Raw genomic sequence first — 24,571 nt, 5'->3', positions numbered from 1 at the left:
TGCATTTTTGTAAGAAAAATATCCATATTCAAAACGTAATAATCAATTGAATCTAGTTTGCGCTTACTGTTGTAAACGGAAGCAGCTCCGGGCAGATGACGTATGAGGTTGGCGTTCCGCATGCGCCGCTCAGAAGTGACGAACGCGGAAGCGCAGCGGAGAGATCTAAACAAAAGAACGGTCACTAATTAGAAGTACAAAACGAGGATTTGTAAAGAAGAATGTCAGAGGATTTCGATATAAGCCAAGAGGAGACTGGTTTTCCTTTGCTAAAGTAAGGAAACTTTGCTTCCTTTGCTCCTGTTAACAAACGTTGGTTTTCACGAGACTCAACGGCGCATGCGCAACGCCGACCTCATACCTCATCAGCCGCTTCTGTTTATAACTGTTGGCGCAAGCTACATTAAAGTGATTATTACATTTTGAATATGGATATTTTTCTTACAAAAACGCATCGATTCGCTACAGGAGGCCTTTGTTCACCCCCCGGAGCCGTGTGAGACACTTTTTTTTATGGATGGGCACTTTTTATTTCACTTCTTTTGGACTGATGCATGCAACACCTGCTGACTGCCATTAAACAGCTTGAAAGATCAAAGACAATTTTTTATCTAACTCCGACTGGATTCGTCTGAAAGAAGAAAGTCATATACACCTAGGATGACTTGAGGGTGAGTAATTTATGGGCTAATTTTCCTAGCTTAAACTAACCCTTTAAGCTAACTGAGATTTGTTATAGCACTTGTATATCATTGCTCTTTTGTTGATTTTGATTGATTCTATTGTCCTCATTTGTAAGTCGCTTTGGGTTAAAAGCGTCTGCTAAATTACTAAATGTAAATGTTGTTCTCTGCACTTTTATACGTATGATGTTGCAGCATGAATAATTTAAAAACTGTGCTTTTTCTTGATTTTTTCTTTTGTGGCCGGAGTAATGAAACCAGGCCTAAAAAAAGGGTTTAAAGGACTCAAGATCTCGAATGATCACCCTCATTATCTGCTGAGAGTTTTAAGTGCATTGGCTATGAATTTTGGCTTCAGTTCAGTTCTTCTGCGTCTCTCTGCATTTACTTACATGATCTTGTAGCATTTCATTCCCTTTTTTTTGTGGGATTTGAACTTCTCACAGCATTCCTTTTCTTCATGCATAAATAGTATAACTTTGTTTTTTCTAAATCATTATGCTGTAAGCATATGTAGTATCAGAACTGTTTTACTGTCTCTTCCTGATGCGTGTGTCTTTTCTTACAGGAGACTACTGGACAGAATCAGACAGAGTATTCAGAGGTGGCTTTCAGATGATGATCATTCAGACTGTATTATTATACAGCTCATCTTATTACAGGCCAGAGCATGTTGGGGCGTATGTCAGTATGCAACAAAGCTTCAAGCCTCAAAGTTAAAATGCAAATCCAATGGTTGTGGCATTGTTTACTACAAATGAGTGTATTTCATCATACAAGTACTTGATGAAAAGAATTTGATCTTTAATAAGAAAGAAAGAACAGAATTATAGAGTATTCACAACAGGCAACCTAATGAGACGCTCCGTTAATTTCTGATCTCAATCTTGTCTGCAGCTGCACAGCTTCATTCCTTACACAGTATAATCATGTCTAGACTTGAGTTTAGCTGGTTTGTGTAGTATTATTTTCACACCCGTCCACATTATTACTATCCTAGTTCTGATTATGAACCAAGAGTCATGAAAAACAGGGGAAAAAAAGATCAAAAGAAAGAAGAAAGCTCAGAAAAAGAACCAGCCAGAGCTACATACAGTATGTATAATCATTGAGGCTCCATCTGTTGACTATTTGCTAGTTTTACATGTAGCATGATCAAGTCGGCCCCTGCTGGTAGAAAATCACAACTACACCATCTGTGACAAAAATCGACAGCCTTAAAGGGTTAGTTCACCCAAAAATGAAAATTAGGCTGCGTTTTACTCACCGCTGATGCATCCTAGGTGTATATAACTTTCTTCTTTCAGACAAATCCATTCGGAGTTATATTAAAAATTGTCTTTGATCTTTCGAGCTCTATCGTTGCACTCAGCGGGTGTTGCATTGCTTCAGTCCAAAAGACCTAAAATAAAAAGCACCCTTCCATAAAAAAAGTGTCTCACACGGCTCCAGGGGGTGAACAAAGGCCTCCTGTAGCGAATCGATGCGTTTTTGTAAGAAAAATATCCATATTCAAAACATAATAATCACTTGAATCTAGCTTGCGCTCACTGTTTTAAACTGAAGCAGTTCCGGGGGAATTACGTATGAGGTCAGCGCTGCGCATGTGCGGCTCAGAAGTGACTCGCACGGAGAGATTGAAACAAAAAAAACGGTCACTAATTAGAAGTACAAAACGAGGATTTGTAAAGAAGAATGTCGGAGGATTTCGATATAAGCCAAGAGGAGACTGGTTTTCCTTTGCTAAAGTAAGGAAACTTTGCTTCTTTTGATCCTGTAAACAAACGTTGGTTTTCATGAGACTCACCGGTGCATGCGCAGCACTGACCTCATACGTCATCCTTCCGGAACTGCTTCTGTGTACAACTGCTGGCGCAAGCTAGATTAAAGTGATTATTACCTTTTAAATATGGCTATTTTTCTTACAAAAACACATCGATTCGCTACAGGAGGCCTTTGTTCACCCCCCCGGAGCCGTGTGAGGCCCTTTTTTTTATGGAAAGGTGCTTTTTATTTCACGTCTTTTGAACCGAATATATATATATATATATATATGTAATATTGTAGTAAGAGAAATAAAACCTCTGAAAGTCAGAAAATTTATATTCTCTCCTGCTTGCAAAACAGTTTAGGAAATAGCATATGTTATCAGTTTGAGACTCTTCATACCCTCTGACACACTGGCAGCTCAGTTTGAGAGTTTCAGTGAGATCTGTTGTGGTCTGCTTTTTTTAGGCTGAGTTTATGGGGTCTGGACTCAAACCCTGTATTTGTGAGCAGTGTGTTCATGCATTTAGGACTCATCAGGTCATCGGAAGAAAACATAGTTAGATTATTTCTTGAATCTCTGTTGTTCATCGTTTCGGACAAATTTTAAAGAATGTAATGTCAAATCCTGCTGTTTTCAGTCTATTTGTGCTTGTCACAAACTGTAAGTGATTTCATTTTAATTTTGCTTTTACTGAATTCAGGTGTATGTGACATGATTAGTTCAATTCATTCCATACTATTAATTTGCATTGAACAACCTTTGTTTTTCTGAAAAAAAAAAACTTTGTTTCAGGTGTGATTGTTGTTGTGACAGATGAAGTGAAGTCAGTATCAGTGCTGGAGGGAGAATCTATCACTTTACACACTGATGTTAAAGTACAGAGAGATGATCAGTTACGGTGGACGTTTGGACCTCAAAACACTCGAATAGCTGAAATCATTAAAAGGGACCAAATAAACTTTATTTTTGTCAGTAATGATGGGAGATTCAGAGACAAACTACTGATGGACAATCAAACTGGATCTCTGACCATCAGAAACATCAGATCTGAACACACTGGACTTTATGAACTGACTGTCATCAGTGGAAAAACCTCATTGAAGAGCTTCAGTGTTACTGTGTATGGTAAGTAAACTGTACTCTCACTAATGCTAGGATAGGTTTGTTCATTAATTTTTAATTCTAGTCTGAACTCACAATGCTGTAAATGATATATGATGCCCAAAATACAACTGAAATTACCTACTAAATGTTAAAATAATATATGAAAAAGCTGCTCAGATGATCAATCATTGTTTTACAGTATAGATTTCCAAGCATTCATTTCTTTCTCAGCCTTGCATTTAAAATGCTGGTTTCTTTTTGATTAGCCTTGCAAGAAAACATGTGTGTCATATTAATTTTATTATAGTTTGTTGATTATAATACATACTTGGTCTTTCATGTTTTCCAGCTCCTCTTTCCATTCCTGTGTTCACCAGTAACTCTTCAAACTGTTCTTCATCATCATCAGGATCATCAGTGTTTAAATGTTCACTGCTGTGTTCAGTGTTGAATGTGAGAGATGTGACTCTCTCCTGGTACAAAGGAAACAGTTTATTGTCCAGCATCAGTGTGTCTGATCTCAGCATCAGTCTCTCTCTACCTCTGGAGGTGGAATATCAGGATAAAAACACCTACAGCTGTGTGCTCAACAATCCCATCAGCAACCAGACTAAACATCTGGACATCAGTCAACTCTGTCACACATGTTCAGGTCAGTGATGTTACTTATCTGTTGCTCGTTGTAAGACTGACGCTTCCTATATATAGACTGACACTTAATATTATTTTGGCTGAATTCAGAACAGAAAGTGTTTCTCTCTGTGTTCATTACAGAACAGAGCCAGCATTCGTATGTGATTCTAATGATAATAGTCAGTGTGTGGCTGTTGGTGTTCATGTCTGTTATAATGATGTACTGCTGCTGCAGGAAATTGTGTCAAGCACAACAAAAGGGTAAGTAACTGACAAAGCTTACTATATTATTGATTTCTTACTTAGTATTTTTGCCTTGTTTTTTAGTATAAATATCTAAACATTCTTTAATCAACGTGGATTTACGTGAGAAGCAAAATGACTCAAAAAAAATTTTTTTTACCCCAATGGCAGATATTTCTCATTTTAACCAAAAACGATTTAACCAAACACTAAATTTTCCAGAAAATCAGACATAATATCTTAAGTAATTTTGCTTCTCAAGTAAATGCACCTTGATTAAATAATGTTTAGATATTTATAATTAAAAAACAAGACATTGTTTGCAGTGTATCTCCAGTTAGTATCCATTGTCATGCCATCATATTTCACTAGATGGCAGAAAACTACAGAACTTACTGATATTAAATATACTAGCAAAATATCCTCACGTGTCTGTGTTTGTAGATCTGACAATCATAGAACAGCAAAACATGTCAGAATACACACAGATCATCTACTGCCTTCAGAAGGAAGATCTGCCAGAGGTCGGTAAACATTTTATCTGATCGTGACTGATTTTACTTTAAATATTATGTTATTTACTTTACAGTTTCAGGAATGAATTAAGGTCTGTTCATCTACTTCCTGTCAACTCAGAAGTTTAGTCATGTTTGTGATGTTGAATGTTTCTTCCTTACAGTTAGGCTTGCTGGATGTGGACAGAACAGAGACAACTGTGAACTATCGACACACAACACAGTGAAACTCAGTTTATGAATAACTGAACATCTCTGGGAAATGTTTGTCCTGAAGTAGACCTCCTGTGTTTTTGGTCGTCACCAGAAGTCCTCATGTTTGAGCAGAAGCATCATGATGATTCATTGTCTGCGGTGCTGAAGGATTCAAAGGAGATGAGCAGGTGTGCGGATGATTCGAGGATGCTTGATGATGGACTTCTGTAGATTACTGCAGTTGTTATTATCTGATCTGGATTTACAGTTAAAGTGGAGAGAAGAACATCAATATGAGCATTAATCAGAAGACATGTACAAGAGCATTGTTTGGAAAATAATTACAATTTAGGCTATTTTCAGTTTCACTAACCTGCTCAAAACTAGTTCAAATTAAAACATGATTTATCTAATATATAATGACGTTTCTAAATATCTTTTTTGCCATGTTTTCTCACCACTGAACCCTCATATGAAATGTTTGAGTCATCTGACAGCTGCTCTTTGTAGGATGTAAGTTGAGTAATGATGGGAAAAACCCTCCCCTCACACATTCTCTTTGTGTTGATTGTCACGAGCGCAGACCAGATGGAGTTTGATGTGTTGAGGTGTATTAAATATAGCCTCCAGGTGTGAACATATCTCTTTCAGACCTCATGGTTTGCCCTGTGGGAACAATACAAGAAGGATGATTCAAGGCAGATAGAATGGGATAAACTATTACATTTCTTATAGAAGAATTAATTTAACAGAAATTATAGGCCTATACAACCCCGGGGGAGGATAAACCAGAAGTGTATGGCTTTAATGCATGGTTTCCTAATGCAGAAAATGATGGAAAAGATCTGCAGGGGTGTCATCAAGCAGACAAAAGTTAGCCTGGAAAAAATGGTCGCTGAATTTCTGTAAAAGGGGAGGGCATGCATGATTGTTAAATAACAAAATATTTTTGTCAAGATAGCTGTTAAGATTGTAAGTCATGATCTAGAGCAGGGTTCCTCAAATCTTGCCCTGGAGGGCCAATGCGCTGCAGAGTTTAGCTCCAACCCTGATTAAACTCACCTACCTGTGATTTTCTAATGATCCTGAAGACATTGATTAGCTTGCTCAGGAGTGTTTGATTAGGGTTAGAGCTAAACTCTGCAGGAAAGTGGATCTCGTGGGCCAGATTTGAGGATCCATGATCTAGAGCAGCGGTGGCGAACTCCGGTCCTGGAGAGCCACAGCCCTGCAGAGTTCAGCTCTAACCCTAATTAAAACTCACCTGCCTGTAGCTTCCTAATAATCGTTCAGACCTTGATTAGCTTGTTCAGGTGTGTTTGATTAGGGTTGAAGCAAAACTCTGCAGGGCTGCGGCTCGCCAGGACCGACGTTCGCCACCCCTGATCTAGAGAGAACTAAAGCCGCCTACACTGCAGGCTGTTCCAGATGAAAGATTGGCATTGTGAAACAATCGTGGCAATTTCTGTGATCGTGGCTCCTAAATGGTGGTCTTATGTCGTACAGTAAGAGTGGTTCAAAGATGGCCGTTGTCACGGTCTTGCGAGCAAAGATAGCCTGCGATCATTTTCTGACAGTGTCAGAAATTCAGCACGATCATCGCACAGTGTGTTTGCTGCTACGACCCACGTTTAATGACCAGCCCAAAAAAATGCCACATGTAATGTCGTGTTGATCAACGCGGCATGGCACTAAAACTTAAAACTGCTTACCTCAAACTCTTTTAACTTCCTCTTTCACAGCTTCCTCTTTTTTCAGCAAAAACAGTACAACTGCCAAACTGTGCTTCATCATGCTCTTTTTGTTTACCACTAGCGCATGCTGATGACCTTTTATTCTTCTATTGTAACTTGTGTCACAAGGTGTCATCATCGTACAGTCTGCATACAGTACATGTCGTACCCAAGTGTATCCATGTTGCACAGTATGACTTATAATGATTGCTAAAATCGTGCAGTGTGTAGAAGGCTTAAAACCGCGTGGTCTCTGTGGGCTTCCGTATGTTTTCATTTGGTACCGATATGAACTTGAAAGCTACGTTCCCGTTACGTCATATTCACTGGTGTAAGTGTACGCTTATCCCCTGAACAATTTACAGTGCTCTTCGGACTGAACAAGTACACTTTCCAAGGCACTTTATATCTGTACTTTTGTAGGATATGCACGCGTGCCGTATTTCTGCTCAAAATAGCAGACTTAAGTCCCTACTGAAAAAAACCCAGCTAAAACCAGGCTAGGCTGGTTTTAGCTGGTCATCCAGCCTGGTCTTAGCTGGTCATCAGGCTGGTTTTAGAGGGGTTTTGGCCATTTCCTTAGCTGGTCAGGCTGGGAGACCATCTAAAACCAGCTACTTCCAGCTTAAACCAGCTTAGACCAGCCAACCAGCCTAGGCTGGTTTTACCTGGTTTTTTTTTTCAGCAGAATAACAGACATGCTGTTTGACTTGCAGTCGAAAAGCTTTATTTATCTTTAAGAAATCGCTAACAATGATGTCCAGCAACATCTGCACATGCGCATCGGGGCCCATATTCACGAAACATCTTAAGGCTAAAAGTAGCTCATAACTTGCAGATTTAGGAGAAAATCTTAAAAATAATGGGCGTGTCAGTCCTAAATTTAAGACTCCTACATTTTTGCTCTAAGAGTATTTCACAAATCTTTTTTGCTCTAAAACTAGCTCCTAAATTTGTGGAAGGTTAGGAGAAGTGAAGAGGACTCCAAAGTCACTAAGACCAAGCCACAAACTATCCTCAAATGGCTGATGCCAGCAATCTGCCTCTGATTGTAAACATTTTATAAACATTTGATGATAATGAGCTTTTAAAAAGGTATCGCCTTTGGTTTTTATAGGATAAGCATATTGCGGACAAAAAGCCTGTCATCCAAAAGTAGACTGCGTTTAAATTATTTATGTAGGTTTAAATAAAATGTTTATGTAACATTACGTGAAGTATTTCATTTGAATTCTATATCATTTGATTCTGTCTCTCGTGACAGTCTGGTCAGGATGTGTTTTGTAAGCGAGAGATGGTAAAGAGATGTAGAAACTGAAATAGAGGGAGGGCGAGGGTGCTCATGAATTTCTCAGAGCTAATGTGGGGGAGATTTTCCTGTTTGTTTGGTTAGAATTTTATATAATGATTTATTATATGGTCTGTTATATTAAGAGCAAATTAAGCAATTTCTTTGATGCAATGACTTCCAAAGTGTGTGCTGTTTTTTATTCCAGTTGTTACAGTCATAAAAGTATTTTAGAGAACTAAAAAAAGTGGAAGCCTATTTTAGAAGGCTAGGCTACATACATGGATTTATATGCAAAATGTCAATATTCTCACATTGCTTGAAGGGATAGTTCACCCGAAAAGATGTTGTTTATCTGCGTACCCCCAGGGCATCCAAGATGTAGGTGACTTTGTTTCTTCAGTAGAACACAGCCAAAGTTATGTATTATGCATTCCAAAATCACAAATACATTTATTTGGTTTATTATCCTGCTTCCCTGTATTTGTCCATTGAAGGTGTGAAGAATGTTTTCCCCAGTAAACTCTGAATTTAAATTATCAATGTATTATTGTGATCAGAGTATATAGTATAGTTATGATTAGTAGACTGTTAGTGATATCTACCAAGACTGAACATAATGAAGATACTTTCTCAGTCAACACACGGAATCAAAATCAGTATATGGTGAAGTAGTTCTAAATTAAGAACAAGTAACTTAACGAATTCACGAATAATTTAAATAATAAACTCTTTATAATAGTGCTATAGCGTCATAAAGCCCCCCACTCCTTCCGTATGAGCAGAGTATGAGCAGAGTATGAGCAGAGCAGAACTAGTTCTGCTTATGAGGCTGTCGTTTTGAACGCACGTTTTCGACGGCGCTATGAGGATTTTAATTATCAGAAATCTTTCGGACATCTTTTGAGTAATATGCATTCCGACCCTGCTTTCGCCAGTCTATGCAGTCTGATCACAAATGGTAAGCCGGATTGCATTTTCATGTTGGGTGGTTTTGACTGGAAAAGCCCGCAAATATGTAGGCTAAATACATATACATACATACAAATATATATGCGTGTGTGTGTACCGTTACTATATTAAAATTTTTATTTTAATTTAAACCCCACTATGTTCCTTTTATCCTTGTTTGTTTATGACAAAGATTTTTCCTTTGTTTGAATGTGTTTCAGGTGTGTTTGTAAGAAAAGCATTGTCTCGCTGCCTGCCTGTAGAAAACTCTGCACTAGTGAGCTGATGATCATTCATGCTTAAAGAAAAAAGAAATCTTAATATCCGTCTGTGCTTGCTTATTCCTTACTGTAACCTAAGCAGAAATTCTGCTTTATTTTAAACTGAAGTATAGATGAATTTGGTTTTAAAGCTAGTGATTCATTTAAGTGATATGTTATGTTTCACATGCATCAGGCACTGCATGGTGGACAACTCTTTCTACTTAACAGGGAATTAAGCTACACCCGTTACTAACAGGTGCGCAAATCTTTACAAATATGTCTAGACAGAAATGGATTAGTATAACAAATAAATTCAGTGGAATTTAGCAACAGACTGAAAAGGCTCCAGTTTGTCAGTTGACAGTAAACCTGTTCTACCTGTGATTCACAAATAATGGTGAATCTTTATCTTTTATCTTGTTTAAAATGTGAGGTAGTGAAATCTCCTGTAGGTTACTGTGTAGTGATGTTACATCAAACACCTGCTGTGTGAACTTGCCAAACAATAACACAAAATGATGACTTGTCAATAATTTAAGTTTCCTACACAGTTCATATATTTACTCCCTGATAAAGATGTTTTATAGAGACACAATTGTTCTAATCACTAATCTCTAAAATAAATATATTAGATCAAGCTTTATTTATATTGATATTGTACATATCTTATAGTGACACTGTTTTACTCCCTTTGAAATATACATCAAGAGGGAAACTTTCCTGCTGTTGTCTTGTTGCTGCTTTATTGTACTTGTGCATATATTTGCGTGATCATTCATGCATGTGTGTGCAGATCATGTCATATATGTTGCAGATTGACTAGTTGCATGAAGACTTGCTTTATCACAAACTGCTCTGTCTGTGATTGTGAGATCCCGCTCCCTTTTACAAAATTTGTTTCAGTATTTTAATATATATCTTAAAGTTATGTGTGGCTTTGAGATTTGTCAGTTTGGATGTGTGTGAGCCATCTCATTCACTGATTTTTAATTTAAATTCTGAATTCTTTATAGGAAATACCATTTTAGGTATAATGTCCCTTTCAGAACTTCCTCGTATAAAATGAGCTTTTATTGAAATTAAGCCGTGAAGTTCCTCAGTTCTGTCCCACAAAAGAAGGCATGAAAGTATATTCACAGACTCTGTAACCAATAGCGTCAATGATAAGAGTTGAAGGGATGAATGAACATCTTGTTTGGTTTTCTAGAGCGGTTATCGCTGTTCTTGAAATTTTGGAAAGCTTGGAATTTCAGGCAAAATGGCAGTTTGAGAGCTAAGCGTCTTACTTTCAACTCTGCTGATCAGTTTAATAATGTGACACATTTTCTGTCTGTATTTTGTTATTCTCAGAAAGATTTACTTTCTCCAGTTTTGTGATTGTGGCATCAACACGATTCCTGATTTTATCTTTGTGATTATTTTCTCACAGAAACCTGATGGAGAAGATAGCATAGTGTACTCAAGTGTTGCAGCACCTAAGAAGCACAATTTGCAATATTTGTGATGTTTTGTCTTAAAAAAGAAAAAATCTAACTGCCATATAGAGCAGTGTTTCTCAACTGAAACTGGTGATTCATGAACACAATATTTTGGGATATATGTGAGGGATGCAATGTTGTATGCAGATATTAATATGCAGCATGTAAAAGTGAAATCTTTTTTTTTTTTTTTTAAACCTATGACAAGTGATTTGGAAAGTGGAAGGATTTAGAAACTTAAATAGCTATCATATTCAGCCCATTTCATGTTAATAATTGATTTGCAGCTCATTGTAATATTAATCCATTTCAGCATTTGATCTTATTTTAGTAGTATTACTGTCACTTTAGTATTATTAGCAATTTGGGTCAAATGTCTGATGTAAAACTTGCTCCCTCGAATGAAACCAGTTGAGAACCACTGAGGCAGAACACAAATGTATTATTTTTTTGTTATTTATTTCCACACTGCCATTTCATTATTGTGTTATTCATCAAACATCAAATAAAAGTCAGACTTTCAGCTGAGTTTTCGAAGACCATTACTGACAGATAACAGTACGAGGAGCCATGTACTGTATTTTAGGGATTTCCTTTTGACACTTTGAGACACTCTGTAGCTCCTGAACTAATCTGTCTTAAAAAGGTCTGAGAAAGAGTGGATTCAGTAACAGCTTCATAATGCACAAGAACTGCCTACATAGCTACATAGTTAACTTGTCTTGACTGAACACTAACAATCTTTATCAGTATTAGTGGTCTTTCTTCATGTTTTTCTGCTCCTCTAGCCATTTCAGTTGTTGCAGTGATTCTCAATTAGCAACCAGACTAAACATCTCAATGTTACTGAATTCTGTCAGTCATGTTAAGCTATACATCAGGCACATTTTCTACCTGTTTTCTTTCTAAATCTTTCTTTCTGAATGCATGCGGTTTGAAATGCTGAGAGGATGTTCAGATAATGCACACAATGATAGACGGTGTGTGTTTGTGTGTTCTTGAGAGTGTGAGGCCGGGGGCCAGTTTCTTCTCACAACCACAAATGATTATTCTGAGAACCTTTTAGACTCAAACCTGTGATATATATCTGAAATGAGAGTTTCCAGAACCAGCATGATGTTCTCTCATCTGTGCGCTCTCCTCTTGTTTATCCTGTGTGGTAAGTAACATTTCAGCACATTTTTTAAATGACTAAATACTCTGCATTTTGCATTGGCAAACATTTACATTTTTGTACCTTTCTGTCTGTCAAGCTTAAGGAAATTATATTAAAAACCATTAACAGAATGAAGATTTAGAGCAGTGTGTGTTGATAGATCTGTTAATGATATTATGTATCAGTCTGATAATAATATAGTGTGTTTTTATATGTATTTCAGGTGTGTTTGGCGATGAAATGAAGTCAGTATCGTGACTGAGAGAGATTCTATCACGCTAGAATCTGATATTAAAGTACAGAGTAAAGATATGTTATTGTGGATGTTTGGACCACAAGAGACTCGCATTGCTGAAATATATAACCAGAACATGTTTATGTATGAAAGTAATGAGACATTTGGAGACAGACTGCAGATGGACAATCAAACTGGATCTCTGACCATCAGAAACATCAGATCTGAACACACTGGACTTTATAAACTACAGATCCTCAGCAACAGAGGAAACTCATACAAGAGATTCAGTGTCAGTGTCTACAGTGAGTGAAGTAATACTCTAATAATCTCATTTTAATATTACACTGTTTGTGAATGTGAGAAACCTTGTCTGTGCTATGTTTCATCTTCCTACTAGTCAGGACCATTAATTTTCCAATTTTTATATGCACATATCATTAGAAGTTGTCTTACTATTTTGTTAAATATATTTTGGAGAATCTGGATAATACATTTCCCCTTTTTCTTTCCTTAAAGGGGTCATATGATGCTGCTAAAAAGAACATTATGTTGTGTATTTGGTGTAATGCAATGTGTTTATGCAGTTTAAGGTTCAAAAAACACATTATTTTCCACATACTGTACATTATTGTTTCTCCTCTATGCCCCGACTTTCTGAAACGCGTCGATTTTTACAAAGCTAATTTTTCTGAAAAGCAAGGTGTGCTCTGATTGGCCAGCTAACAATTGCATTGTGATTGGCTGAATACCTCAAGCGTGTGACAGAAATGTTACGCCCCTTAACATACAGTGACGTCGTCTCCCGGCACGGCGAGACAAAACCAATTAAACCCATTACAACCCATTATTGCCGGGCTTGCGGCAACCACATGTGACGACCCCGGGCTGGACTCGGCTTTGTCCACATTGAAAGCCGATCCTGCGATCCACAGCGCTATGTTGATGTATTTCATCTGCGACCAGCACAGATCAGCTCTAGGCATGACGAAGCGGATATCGTCCTCTTTTGGAAGAACAAACAAAGTAGTTTCGCTTTCACAACGAAACACAGCACCTTCACGACATGGCGGCGGCGGCAACAACAATACTACAGCGATAATAAAAGTTACGCCTTCTTACTTTGCGCGAACATTTGGGCAGTGTTATGCAAATCTTCCCACACAGTGACGTAGACATGTAGGGGCGTGTTTAAACGAGGTGTTTTAGGAGGGCCTGGACAAGTCTTAACTTTTATAAAGAATATCTCTTTGGATTTGAGACTTCTTTATGCACCAAGAGCTTGTAACACTCCAAAGAGAAAGGAAAAAATGAAATCGCATCATATGACCCCTTTAGTAATTTTCAGCTCATCTGCCTGTTCCTGTCAAATTCTTCAGTGTTCTTCATCATCAGGATCATCATTAGTGTCTAATTGTTCACTGCTGTGTTCAGTGTTGAATGTGAGTGATGTGACTCTCTCCTGGTACAAAGGAAACAGTTTATTGTCCAGCATCAGTGTGTCTGATCTCAGCATCAGTCTCTCTCTACCTCTGGAGGTGGAATATCAGGATAAAAACAGCTACAGCTGTGTGCTCAACAATCCCATCAGCAACCAGACCACACATCTGGACATCAGTCAACTCTGTCACACATATACAGGTATGTTAGTGGTAATGTTAGTGCTCTTTACAGACCTGAAAGGGTTAATGTAAATAAACATGTGCAAACAATATACTAGCTCTTGGGAATTTATTTGGATGTTAATTACATTGTGCAAGCTGTCTCTTTAATACCGCGTGGTTTACACGTTGCTGCTGATTGAGCTGACATGTTTGACACCCACCAAGCAAGAGAAAACACATCTCAAACCCCGTTGCACACAATTTCCAGGAAACATGTTGTTCAAACTAGAAACCGTAGCAAAACGGTGCACACCGGTTTGAGCTTGAACTTGCCCCAGATCCCAAGTAGATAAGAGCTCAGTAAAACAGAACATAAAGAGACACCAGGGGGCGATGTTTTCAAATCTAACAACATATGTATTAAATACTGTACAACACATGTTAAATTTGATGCCAAGGTTCACAAACCTTTCAGAATCAACTGTTTTGGGTTGTGTTTGGTTTTGCATCTCTTTCTTTTTTTGCATTATTTAAAATATAAAATGTTATAAAAAAATTTTTTTTTAAACGGTGGTTGCTGCCAGTAATGCACTGTTAATTTACAGCTCTCTACAGTTTATTTACATATCTATTTTTTTTTACAGTAACTGTTGCCAGTTAGTTACAGTAATTTCTACAGGAAGTTTTATTACAGTGTATATATGGATTTACAGGTTATTTTAATACATATAAAAAAATCTAAAAGGTGTGCATTATAACTGAGACCTACATGAGCACTTTACAGTTGGTTGTGTTACTGTAAGTCATTCTCCTCGAATGCTATTGAGCTTTAAATTATATATTTTGTGTTCGAGCCCATTCAGTATTGAAATAAACAACAGCATATTTATATATGATTTGACAGTTTATTTTAAGAAATATAAAAAAATCTAAAAGGTGTGCATTATAATTGATACCTATATGAACACTTTACAGTTGGTTGTGTTACTGTAAGTAAATCTCCTCAAATGCTATTGAACTAAGAAAAGTGCATACCAATGTCGTATGTAACTTTAGAGATGGTATCGAATGCAAGGAAACGACACCTCTGGCCATTCCGTTGGGTCGTTTGTAAAGTCACAGATACTGTACGGACAATACGGCTCAGTTTTTCTATGTATCTTGCTCTGTTGAACAGCAAAAGTGACTTTACGTAGGCTATACTGGATTTACACCCAGTGTTGCCAACTAATTTTCAGAGAAAGTTGCTAAAGGAAGGTCGATTTGTTGCTAAAAGTTGCTAAATGACATTGTGATGTCATTGCTCAATGACGTCATTGCGTAATCAGGACGCAAAATTGTCACATTATCAAAACTCAGCAAAAAATATATTTTAGATATGTTCATTTAGATTTGTTTTTAAAATAACATGCATGATATAATATTAAAATATAAATACCTGTATTTTTAAATACATTGAATTATTGAAAACGTACACATTTTTAAATGATTACAATTTAAGTTTTTTTAGTAGCTAGTAAACTCTACACATTCTCAACTAATATGCTTTAAGCAGTGTATTAGTAGTTAGTTAGTATGCTACACTCTAAGAGACATCTGTAAAAATAAGGCACAATCTACTGTTAATATGAAAGAATTTTCCGTAATGTTTTTTTTTACCTGTATTTTAAATTACGCATCGTGATTTCGGGTTACAGGGTTACAAAGGATGGTGGATAATGGATAATGTCCTGAAAGATTTTCCATTTTTCTTACTGTGTACTAACTGATCAACAATCGCAGGTACAAGCTACTAACAAAGTGTATCATAAATGAACAATTATTCAGTTATTCAATTATCACATTATTCAATTATTATTAAATTGAACAATTGCAAATAGCAGCTAACTCAATTCATGTGATGTGTGTACTGCTAGGCATCTGTGGTTTCCTCTTTTTGTGTAATTTGGATGGACAATGTGTGCCTTTTTATTGTCTGAGTCCTTATCAAAAGTTGCTAAAAGTTGCCAAATAAATGTTTAAAATTGCTCAATTTGTTGCTAGGTGCTTTTGGAAGAAAAAGTTGCTAGGGTAGTCTGAAAAGTTGCTAAATTTAGCAACAAAATTGCTAAGTTGGCAACACTGTTTACACCATGCATTTCCTGTCAGAGGGAAAGACACGCCCCCAGCTATGACACGACCCGACCAAGTCCATGGTTGACACCCTCTCATTAGCATGTGGCGCAGAGGAAAAATAAATGTGGAACTACATTCAGAAATAAATGAGTGATTAAAAGAAAACAGTTAGGATGAGTTTAGCATTTCCTTAAACATTTTCCATTTGCCCAATTTATTTAATTTATTTGGTTACTTTGATCACACGTTTAATTATTTATATATGCATTTAAACAAGAATATGTGTATTTATATACACATTTATTTATTTATTTGCGTATTTATTTATTTATTGTTTTTGCAGGTTTCGTCCTCCATAAATCTGTACAGATTATGTTACTATATTAGGAAGTGAGATGGGTGAGAGCTGCAGAAAAACTCAGATACCAGTTGACAAGAGCTCATGTGGAAAAGTTTGACTTCCTAGAGTGCTTTGTATTTCTGAGAGAGAGAAAAAATAGAAATCAAAAGTCAGAAGAGTACCACTATCTCTCATATTTAAAGGAAACTGCATCTGTTGTCAGGTTGTTGTTTTTATCAAATGAGGCTCTTTCTGCACTTTGGCACACTAGCAGCTCAGGTTGAGCGTTTCATTGAGGTTTGCCATTTTCTGCTTTATTTAGGTCAGTGTCACTTTATGGTGTCTGGACTCAATCTTTGACGTCCAGTGTGTTCTACACACTTCACATGTTCAAGATTCAACAAGAAGGAGGATTTTACATGTTAGCTTGAGAGTTTGAGAAAACAGTGTGCATAGTTGGATTATTTCTTGAATTTCTGTTGTTCACGCCACACGTGTTTGACGTTTTTGGACATATTTGGAGGACTATGTGTCACACCCCTGGATTGGTTTTGCTGTGTTTTTCCTCCCCATGTGTTCCGTGTCCCCGTTAATTAGTCATTCCATGCACCTGTGTTCCCCTGATTGCCCTATGTTTATTAGCCCCAGTCTGTGTTGTCTGTCTTTGTCGGAAATTGTATGTCTACCCCTGAGTCTCCTGTCTGCTCCATGATTAATGGATTAAAAGTACTGTTGTGAGTTTACGCCTTAGGGAAGTGTGACAGAATCTTCGACCTAAAACAGTTTATTGTGTGTTTCCCCTCCATTTTGTTTCTGTTTTTCTCTCAGTGTTTATTTCTGTAGTGTTTCCCTTATGGATCTCCTCCTTCGCCCCAAATTCATTCTCCTCCTGCTGGAGCAGGGGGAAAAATTGCTCGAGGGTCATACCAGACTGTTTCTGGCCATTGACCATCTCACCACCTACCTGGACGACGTGCTCTGCGCGTTCTATGACGCCAGCCTCAACACTGCGTGCAGAGCACCGTTGTCCGAAGAAGGCCCTCGAGCGGAATTTGCCGACCTTTGTGGAGTGGACACTCCGAGAAGTGGATCGCCGTTCCCCGCTGGTTTCCAGGAGTATATCGCCAGTGCCACTCCCGACCCAGAGCCCAGTCCACCATCTCCCCGATGCATGGAGCGCATGCCCGAGCCCACCACTGACGGAGAGCCAGAGCCCACCGCGACCGACGAGCCATCGTCAGAGAGAGCGACAGAGCTGAGGATCGCCGTGGAGCCAGAGGCTGTGACGTCCGTCAAGGTGTGTGAGCCGGCAACAACGCCTGCCACGAGGGAGAAAGCCACGAATGGGGTGAGCGCGGAGAGGAGCTCCCCCCCCTGCACCGCGGCTGAGGGTGAGCTGAGTATGGCGCTGCAGAAGTGCCAAAATGAAGAGGAGTGGGCTCCAGTCCCCGAATCCAGTTCTGAGCGCCCTCCAGTGCCAGCTCCTAGAAGGCGCCCTTTAGTGTCCGCTCCTTCAGAGCGCGGTCCTATTCCAGCGTTCAGCCTAGAGGGGCCTCCTGATCCAAAGTTTAGCCGAGACAATATCAGTGATGGAAGGAGATTCTGTTACTCTACACACCGATGTTACTGAAATAAAGAGATGTGGATGTTTCTGCTTAAATTCAGAGAATCTTCTGTAATCTACAATCAGATCCGCTCTATATGTGAATGTAAAGAATATAATGAAATATTCAGAGGCAGACTACAGATAGATGAACAGACAGGATCTCTGACCATCACAAACATCAACAAATTACACTCTGGACTTTATAAACTACAGATCATCAGTGGAGTGATCAAACACATGAGCTTCAATCTTGCTGTCTATGGTGAGTAAACGGCAATAAAACTAATAAAAAGATTTATTCAGTCTATGTGGGATAGTGAAGGCTGTGTCAGGAATTGGCTTAATGTGAAATTTTTCATAATGAGAAATTTATATAATTTTGTATATCAAAAACTGCTGCATCAAGATACCACATTGCCCATGCATGAATAGAATTCGGTCCAGGGTGTTTTGACATACAATTCTTATTTATTGGTCTATGAATACGAAGGATCTTTACACAAATATTTTTCAATAATTGATTGTTTCCTGAATTGTATTTTGTTTCTTAGTTTTTCTTACTGTTCAAGTCAGTGTTTTTCCTCGTAACCCTTCGGTATCCGAAAGATCATCAGGTCAGAATTGTTCACTGCTGTGTTCAGCTCGACTGCAACATGAATTATTACAAATACAATTTTTCATTCACATACTCATTCACTTTGATGAAATGGTAGTAATAAACTGTTAAATGTCTTAAAAAAAGCAAAAACTATGCAGTTGAAGAGTTATAGAAAAAAAAAGTTATTATATTATTTGATATCAATGTTTATAAAACTGAAACGTGTTCAAGATGTAGTTCATTGTAGATGAATCTGCCCACTTACTACATACTAAAACATGAAATTGTTTTTCTTGACACAATCATTGACACAAGAGTATTTAAAATAAATGTTTGATTACCTGTCTGGATGTGTATCAACTATTTGTTTATTAGTATGCCTGTTTCTAGCATATTGTCTGTTTTTAGTACTTATAAAGCACATATTAATGCCTTATTCTGCATTATCATATTGTAAATCCCTTACTCCATACCTAAACCTAACTACTACAACAACTACCTTACTTGCGGTTAAGCAGCAAATTAGGAGTCTGAGGGAGAACGTTTAGTTAATAGTGAGTACGTGTTCCCTTATCTAAAGCATTACCATTTGTTCAGTATTTTCTCAATTAGAAGAATAATCTGTTTTATTTCAGTCACTTACGTTTCAAGACAATTGAAAGCAGTTTGTCATGATATTGTGTGTGTGAACCAGAACATGTTGATGTTTTCGAGTCAGATCATTCGTTATTGAGGTCAGTAAATGTGGCATCTGAGCTGAATGCATGTGGTTTAATACATGCAATGTTAGACAGTGTGTGTGTGTGTGTGTGTGTTCATGAGAGTGTGAGATGTTGACAAGTTTATTCTTTCAACCACAAATTAACCCTCTGAAAGCCTGTTAGACTTAGAAATGACCTGAAATGAGTTTTCTGATGAAGAGCAATCCAGAATGGTGTTGAGAGGTTAATGCCGTTTAAGAAGATAAAGAACGCATTAAACTTTGTCCAGAGAGTGCAGTCAGAAATGAAAAAGGGAACAAAGACTACTAAAACCAGTTCACTTTTCATTTAGCAGTCTTTGCTTAGGAAATAGCTGTACTTTTTTGTTCAGGAAGTCGCTCTTCTGTGTCTGAAGTGACTCTCGGCTGGACGTCTGTATCACTATGTCCTCTCATCTGTGTGCTCTGATCCTGTTTGTTCTATGCGGTGAGAAACTTTTAATCACAAATGTGGTGTATAAACACAAGTGCATTTCCACAAAATAAAAAAACAAATGCACATTTTACCTTTTAGGGGTGCATGATTATGTTTGAGGAAATTAGATTTATATGTCTCCGGTAATGTGTTTTTATTTCTTCTGCAGGTGTGTTTGCTGGTGATACAGATGTAATGAAGTCAGTATCAGTGACTGAGGGAGATTCTGTCACTCTAAACACTAATGTTACTGAAGTACAGAGAGATGAGCAGATACTGTGGATGTTTGGACCTAAAGAGACTCGTATAGCTGAACTCTATAAACGCAGCATTGATATGTTTAGCAGTGATGTGACATTTGGAGACAGACTGCAGTTGGACTCTTTCACTGGATCTCTGACCATCAGAAACCTCAGAAGCACAGACGCTGGACTTTATAAACGACAGATCCGGAGCGACAGAGAGAACTCGGACAAGACATTCGATGTTACTGTCTATGGTAAGACAAATATGACTTCAACTCTTAGATTTTATATAAATGGCCCTGAAGGTAATAATTGGTCTGGCAGTGAATGGAATATGACAACACTAAAAATTAGGGTTTGTTAAAAATAAAATGTATTTCCCAACTATTTCATGCCAGCAAACTGTAACCCAATATCCTTTCTTAAGATGGGCTTTATTTTACGTATGCCAAACCTCTCTCAGCCATTTGTTCATGCCAAACAAATCTAATTAAACCTGTGCAAAGAATCACGGGAGCAAAGTGTTGTATCCTCTGAAATCCTTCAATGAGCACATTTCAACATGGAATATACATTTTGTTTTTCAACTACATATGATTAATTTTCTAAAAGCCCAACATCATTAGACACATGTATTAACAACCTTTTTTTTTTTTTTTTTTTTTTCTCAACCCCATAACGAACAAAATGGGATTGGTTTAAAAAGGATTTTACACAGAACTTGTTATAAAATAAACATCTACTTACTGCTCATGTGTCCCTGATAACAATTTAATGATAACAAATATAGCATTTATCACATTTTTACAGGACTGAAGCTAAAAATACACAAATTGTGTCTATGGTCTTATTTTTTTATTTTTTTTTTAGAAGTTTAACTAAAACCACAATTTTACTGTTTTAGTCCTTAACATGTCAGATAGTATTCAGCAAGAAATGCTTTAATTCTTAATTGTCTTCCCTATATTTTTCCAAAAATATTAATGTGTCAAGGTGTGATGGGTTTGAAGACTGTAACGCATTTGAAGGGAAACATTACCTTCACTTTAAATTTTTGGTTTTGTTTCGCTCTCATTGTCCCCTTATTTCTGGGTCAAAATATCTGCATGCACAACATTGTCTTTCTGCTGCAAATTTGTGCAATTTCTGATGTAGGATGCTTGTCAAAGTTTAAGTGGACATAATCAAAAATACTATTTATAACAAATATGAGTTGTCATGATTTTGGTAAGTATATATTTACTGAAACCATGACTATTTTTATTTTCATTAAAATTATTAATACATTTAGTAACTCAACCCCATCACAAGTTTACAACCCCAACAACGAGAAATGCATACAGTGATGGACAAAATTATTAGAACACTAGTATTTTCACCAGCTAAAAATGGTTTTAAGTCAGTTATTTCTATCTTTGCTGTAATGTGTCAGTAGGAAACTGTCAACGTCTCCAAGATGCTTCAAGAGACCTACCTGCAAATCTACCTGAAAAACTATGTGCAAGTGCACCGAGGGCAAAGACTGATTTAAACACAAAGGATGCTCACACCAAATGCTGATTTAATTTAGTTAATAGAAGAACTGCTAAAGAAAAACTGTTTTTGACATTAGATTTGACAGCATTTTTACACAAGTGCTTAACTTTTCACAGTACTGTAGGTCTCTTGAAGCATCTTGGAGACGCTGCCACAGTTCTTCTGGATTGAGTCTGTCTCAGTTTATTGTTTTTTCATGTCATTCCAGACAGACTGGATACTGATTAGATCTTTGTGTGGAGCACTGGCTGCTGTCAGTTTTTAGCTGGTGAATATAGTGTTCTAATAATTTTGGCCACCACTGTATAGACTTATTGTTATATTATTTATTGTTATAATTAAACATCATCTACTTTTGGATCCCAGTTAACTTTCTGTTTTTGCTCGCATTACAGCAATATACTTATTTAATTTAAATGTTTTTCAGCTCATCTGCCTGTTCCTATCATCACCAGTAACTCTTCAAACTGTTCACCATCATCATCAGGATCATCAGTGTCTAAATGTTCACTGCTGTGTTCAGTGTTGAATGTGAGTGATGTGACTCTCTCCTGGTACAAAGGAAACCGTTTATTATCCAGCATCAGTGTGTCTGATCTCAGCATCAGTCTCTCTCTACCTCTGGAGGTGGAATATCAGGAGAAAAACACCTACAGCTGTGTGCTCAACAATCCCATCAGCAACCAGACCAGACATCTGGACATCAGTCAACTCTGTCACACATGTTCAGGTACATCAGCAGTAAAATTGTCAACCTATTTTCTTTCTAAATGTGCAGTTTATAGCATCTGGATGAAGTTCGACTAAAAGGATTGACCATTGTCTCTTTATTAATTACAGAAGTGTCTGTGCGTTTCTATTTCGTGGCACTTATAAGTGTTTGTGTGCTGCTGCTCATTTCTGCATGTGTGTTTTGCTGCTGCTGCAGGAAATGTGACCAAGAAAAAACAGACGGCAAGTATTACGACAACTGACATGACAAAAATGATTCTTTATGTGCAAAATAGTTTTATGACTAAAAGCCTAAGTTGATGTTTTAACATTTTTATTAGTTATTAAATTAAAAGTATGATTATGCAATGTACATATTGTATACATGAGAAACAACAGAAAGCAGCACCTCATGATAAATACACAACATCTGCTTGTGTTTGTAGATGAGAAAAGTCTGTCAGAATACACACAGATCATCTACAGTCTGCAGATCTGACACAGATCTCTGATCATCATCCACAATACACCACAACTCATCAGGACTGATCCATGTTTAATGTGACTGATTTCATTTCACAGTTATGATGAAGCTTCATGTTCATCTGCTTTCAAAGATAAGTCAACTGAGCTGCAACAAGAATTATAAATATAGTTTATCAGTCACATACACATTTTGAAGAAATGGTATTGATGCATAAGCCTGAAAGAATAACATGCAGTTTTACGATTACAGATTTATACTTTAACAGTATGTACATAAAAATTTAAAATACATTTGATACAGTGAAATGAAACATGTTCAACATGTAATTTAGTATCAATTACAGATGAATTTGCCCAGTTAAATATGAATTGTACTAAAACAGTGTCACAGACACACAAGAGTGCTGATAGGATATTAGTTCAATAAACTTTTTTTTGAACAACCATGTGGATTTTTTTTTTAAATTTTAATTAAATGTTTCAAGTAAATATCTCGGCAATCTTCTGAATTTTAATCAATGTTGTGTAAAATGTTCCTTAAGATATTGGAAAGAGACTCATTATTCTGTGTGTGTGTGTGTCAGATCTTGTATTATTGAGGTCAGTAAATATGAGCTGAATGTGGTTTAAAGTGCTGCGAGGATCTTCAGCTAATGCACACGGTGTTAGACGATGTGTGTTTTTGTTTGTTCATGTTCATGAGAGTGTGAAATGTGGTCAGTTTCCTTTCACAACCACACATAAACCCTCTGAGAACCTGTTAGACTCCTTATAAAAAATATATATTTGATAAATATCTGTAATGAGAGTTTCCAGATTCAGAATGATGTTTTCTCTGATCCTGTTTGTCTGGAGCGGTGAGTAACTCTTTTAATCAGTAAAGGTTAGTTAAACACAAATGCATTTCAACCACAAGAGATAAAAAAAAAAACTTGTAATGGTAAAGCTCTATGAAATTAAATCTAGTCAGTTTTGTTGTCTAATAATATTGCATTTTTATGATTTGCAGGTGTGTTTGGTTATAGAAGTGAAGTCAGTATCAGTGATGGAGGGAGATTCTGCCACTCTAAACACCTATGCTTAAAGCATAAATAAAACATATATATATATATATAAAGCTGAGCTTGTTATCCACATACCTTATTTCAGGCATTTAACCAAAAATCCATTAAAACACACACACACAACTTTTTTTTTCTCTAGGTTATAAGAATTTGCATAGTTAATTTCAGTTGAAGCGGATTCAACTGGTTCAAATTCCACATCAATCCAGTTTTGTTATCAGCCTGAGAAATGTGAATTAGAAATTGCAATAGTCTAATTTGCATAACTGATTTCATGTTCAGTTGACTTCATGTAAAAACAAAGTACAAGACGTAGATAAATGTTTTCTTTGAGCTGAAGCTTATTTGTATAGTATGAATGTAATTTGGACGTACTACATTCACCATGTTTTTACTGTCATGTGACCTACCTTTCACAAAAACCTTTGAACTTGATACCCTTTTTTTGGGGGAGTAATTTTGTATAATGTTCTGCACTCAGAAAAAAAAGGGTGCAAAATCTGTCACTGGGGCACTATAGACGGTTTCATTGGGCACACGCGCCTGGCCCGAAGTTAACTTCCGGTCTGTGTTTGTTTATCAGTCTGGCTATGGTGCCGGCTACAAACGCAGTTAAAGTTAAGGTGATGATCAGACTGAAGTTGGGCTCAGGTGGTTGTGCTGTGGGACATGTTTCCCATAAATGTATTTATTTGTGGCGCTCGCCACAATATCAAAACTGACCGATTTTCCAAAAGGCTTCGTTGAATAAACACGAGCACGTACTGCACGTTTAAAAATCTAAATGAGGTGCAGGTGTTTTTATATCACTGTATTTCTGAAGGAAGACTATCTTTAGAAAAT

The 24,571-nt window shown here is 37.1% G+C and overlaps 3 protein-coding genes, 1 long non-coding RNA gene and 1 pseudogene across 4 annotated transcripts in view; all 5 read left to right on the top strand.

The window, feature by feature from the left end:
• The window catches only part of LOC107570604 (uncharacterized), a 19,977-nt gene extending 18,028 nt beyond the window's left edge, over positions 1-1,949 (top strand). Inside the window, exon 6 of the mRNA XM_016256848.1 lies at positions 1,252-1,949. Coding sequence (XP_016112334.1) covers positions 1,252-1,302 — 51 coding nt within the window. The 3' untranslated portion in view covers positions 1,303-1,949. The remainder of the gene's footprint in view (positions 1-1,251) is intronic.
• A 1,287-nt stretch (positions 1,950-3,236) lies between these two features.
• On the top strand, positions 3,237-4,218 carry LOC107570590 (SLAM family member 9-like; the record flags this gene model as incomplete). Its single annotated transcript, XM_016256819.1, has 2 exons — positions 3,237-3,579; positions 3,908-4,218. Coding segments are annotated over 2 exons (654 nt in total), but the record flags the coding sequence as incomplete, so codon positions are not given.
• A 39-nt stretch (positions 4,219-4,257) lies between these two features.
• LOC107570606 (uncharacterized) lies at positions 4,258-5,585 on the top strand. The gene is made up of 3 exons (XR_001607056.1): positions 4,258-4,452; positions 4,894-4,958; positions 5,114-5,585. It is a non-coding gene; the product is annotated as an uncharacterized lncRNA (long non-coding RNA).
• A 3,392-nt stretch (positions 5,586-8,977) lies between these two features.
• On the top strand, positions 8,978-22,441 carry LOC107570589 (SLAM family member 5-like). Its single transcript, XM_016256818.1, has 4 exons — positions 8,978-9,126; positions 19,856-20,185; positions 21,895-22,197; positions 22,308-22,441. The coding sequence occupies exons 1-4, from the start codon at positions 9,078-9,080 to the stop codon at positions 22,439-22,441; spliced, it is 816 nt and encodes a 271-aa protein (XP_016112304.1). The 5' UTR covers positions 8,978-9,077.
• On the top strand, positions 11,971-13,942 carry LOC107570588 (SLAM family member 5-like; annotated as a pseudogene).
• Positions 22,442-24,571: the final 2,130 nt, after the last annotated feature.

This window comes from Sinocyclocheilus grahami, unplaced genomic scaffold (genome assembly GCF_001515645.1).
Source record: "Sinocyclocheilus grahami isolate Dianchi unplaced genomic scaffold, SAMN03320097.WGS_v1.1 scaffold1482.1, whole genome shotgun sequence".
Classification (NCBI taxonomy): domain Eukaryota; kingdom Metazoa; phylum Chordata; class Actinopteri; order Cypriniformes; family Cyprinidae; genus Sinocyclocheilus; species Sinocyclocheilus grahami.
This window is presented reverse-complemented; position numbering and strand designations above follow the sequence as displayed.

What these genes read in the sequence shown, in the direction of transcription:
- LOC107570589 (XM_016256818.1), top strand. Translation starts at nt 9,078, where the DNA reads ATGCATTCCGACCCTGCTTTCGCCAGTCTATGCAGTCTGATCACAAAT. An exon ending in ATTCGATGTTACTGTCTATG is followed by an intron (nt 20,186 to 21,894) that starts GTAAGACAAATA and finishes AATGTTTTTCAG; the next exon opens with CTCATCTGCCTGTTCCTATC. An exon ending in ACTCTGTCACACATGTTCAG is followed by an intron (nt 22,198 to 22,307) that starts GTACATCAGCAG and finishes TATTAATTACAG; the next exon opens with AAGTGTCTGTGCGTTTCTAT.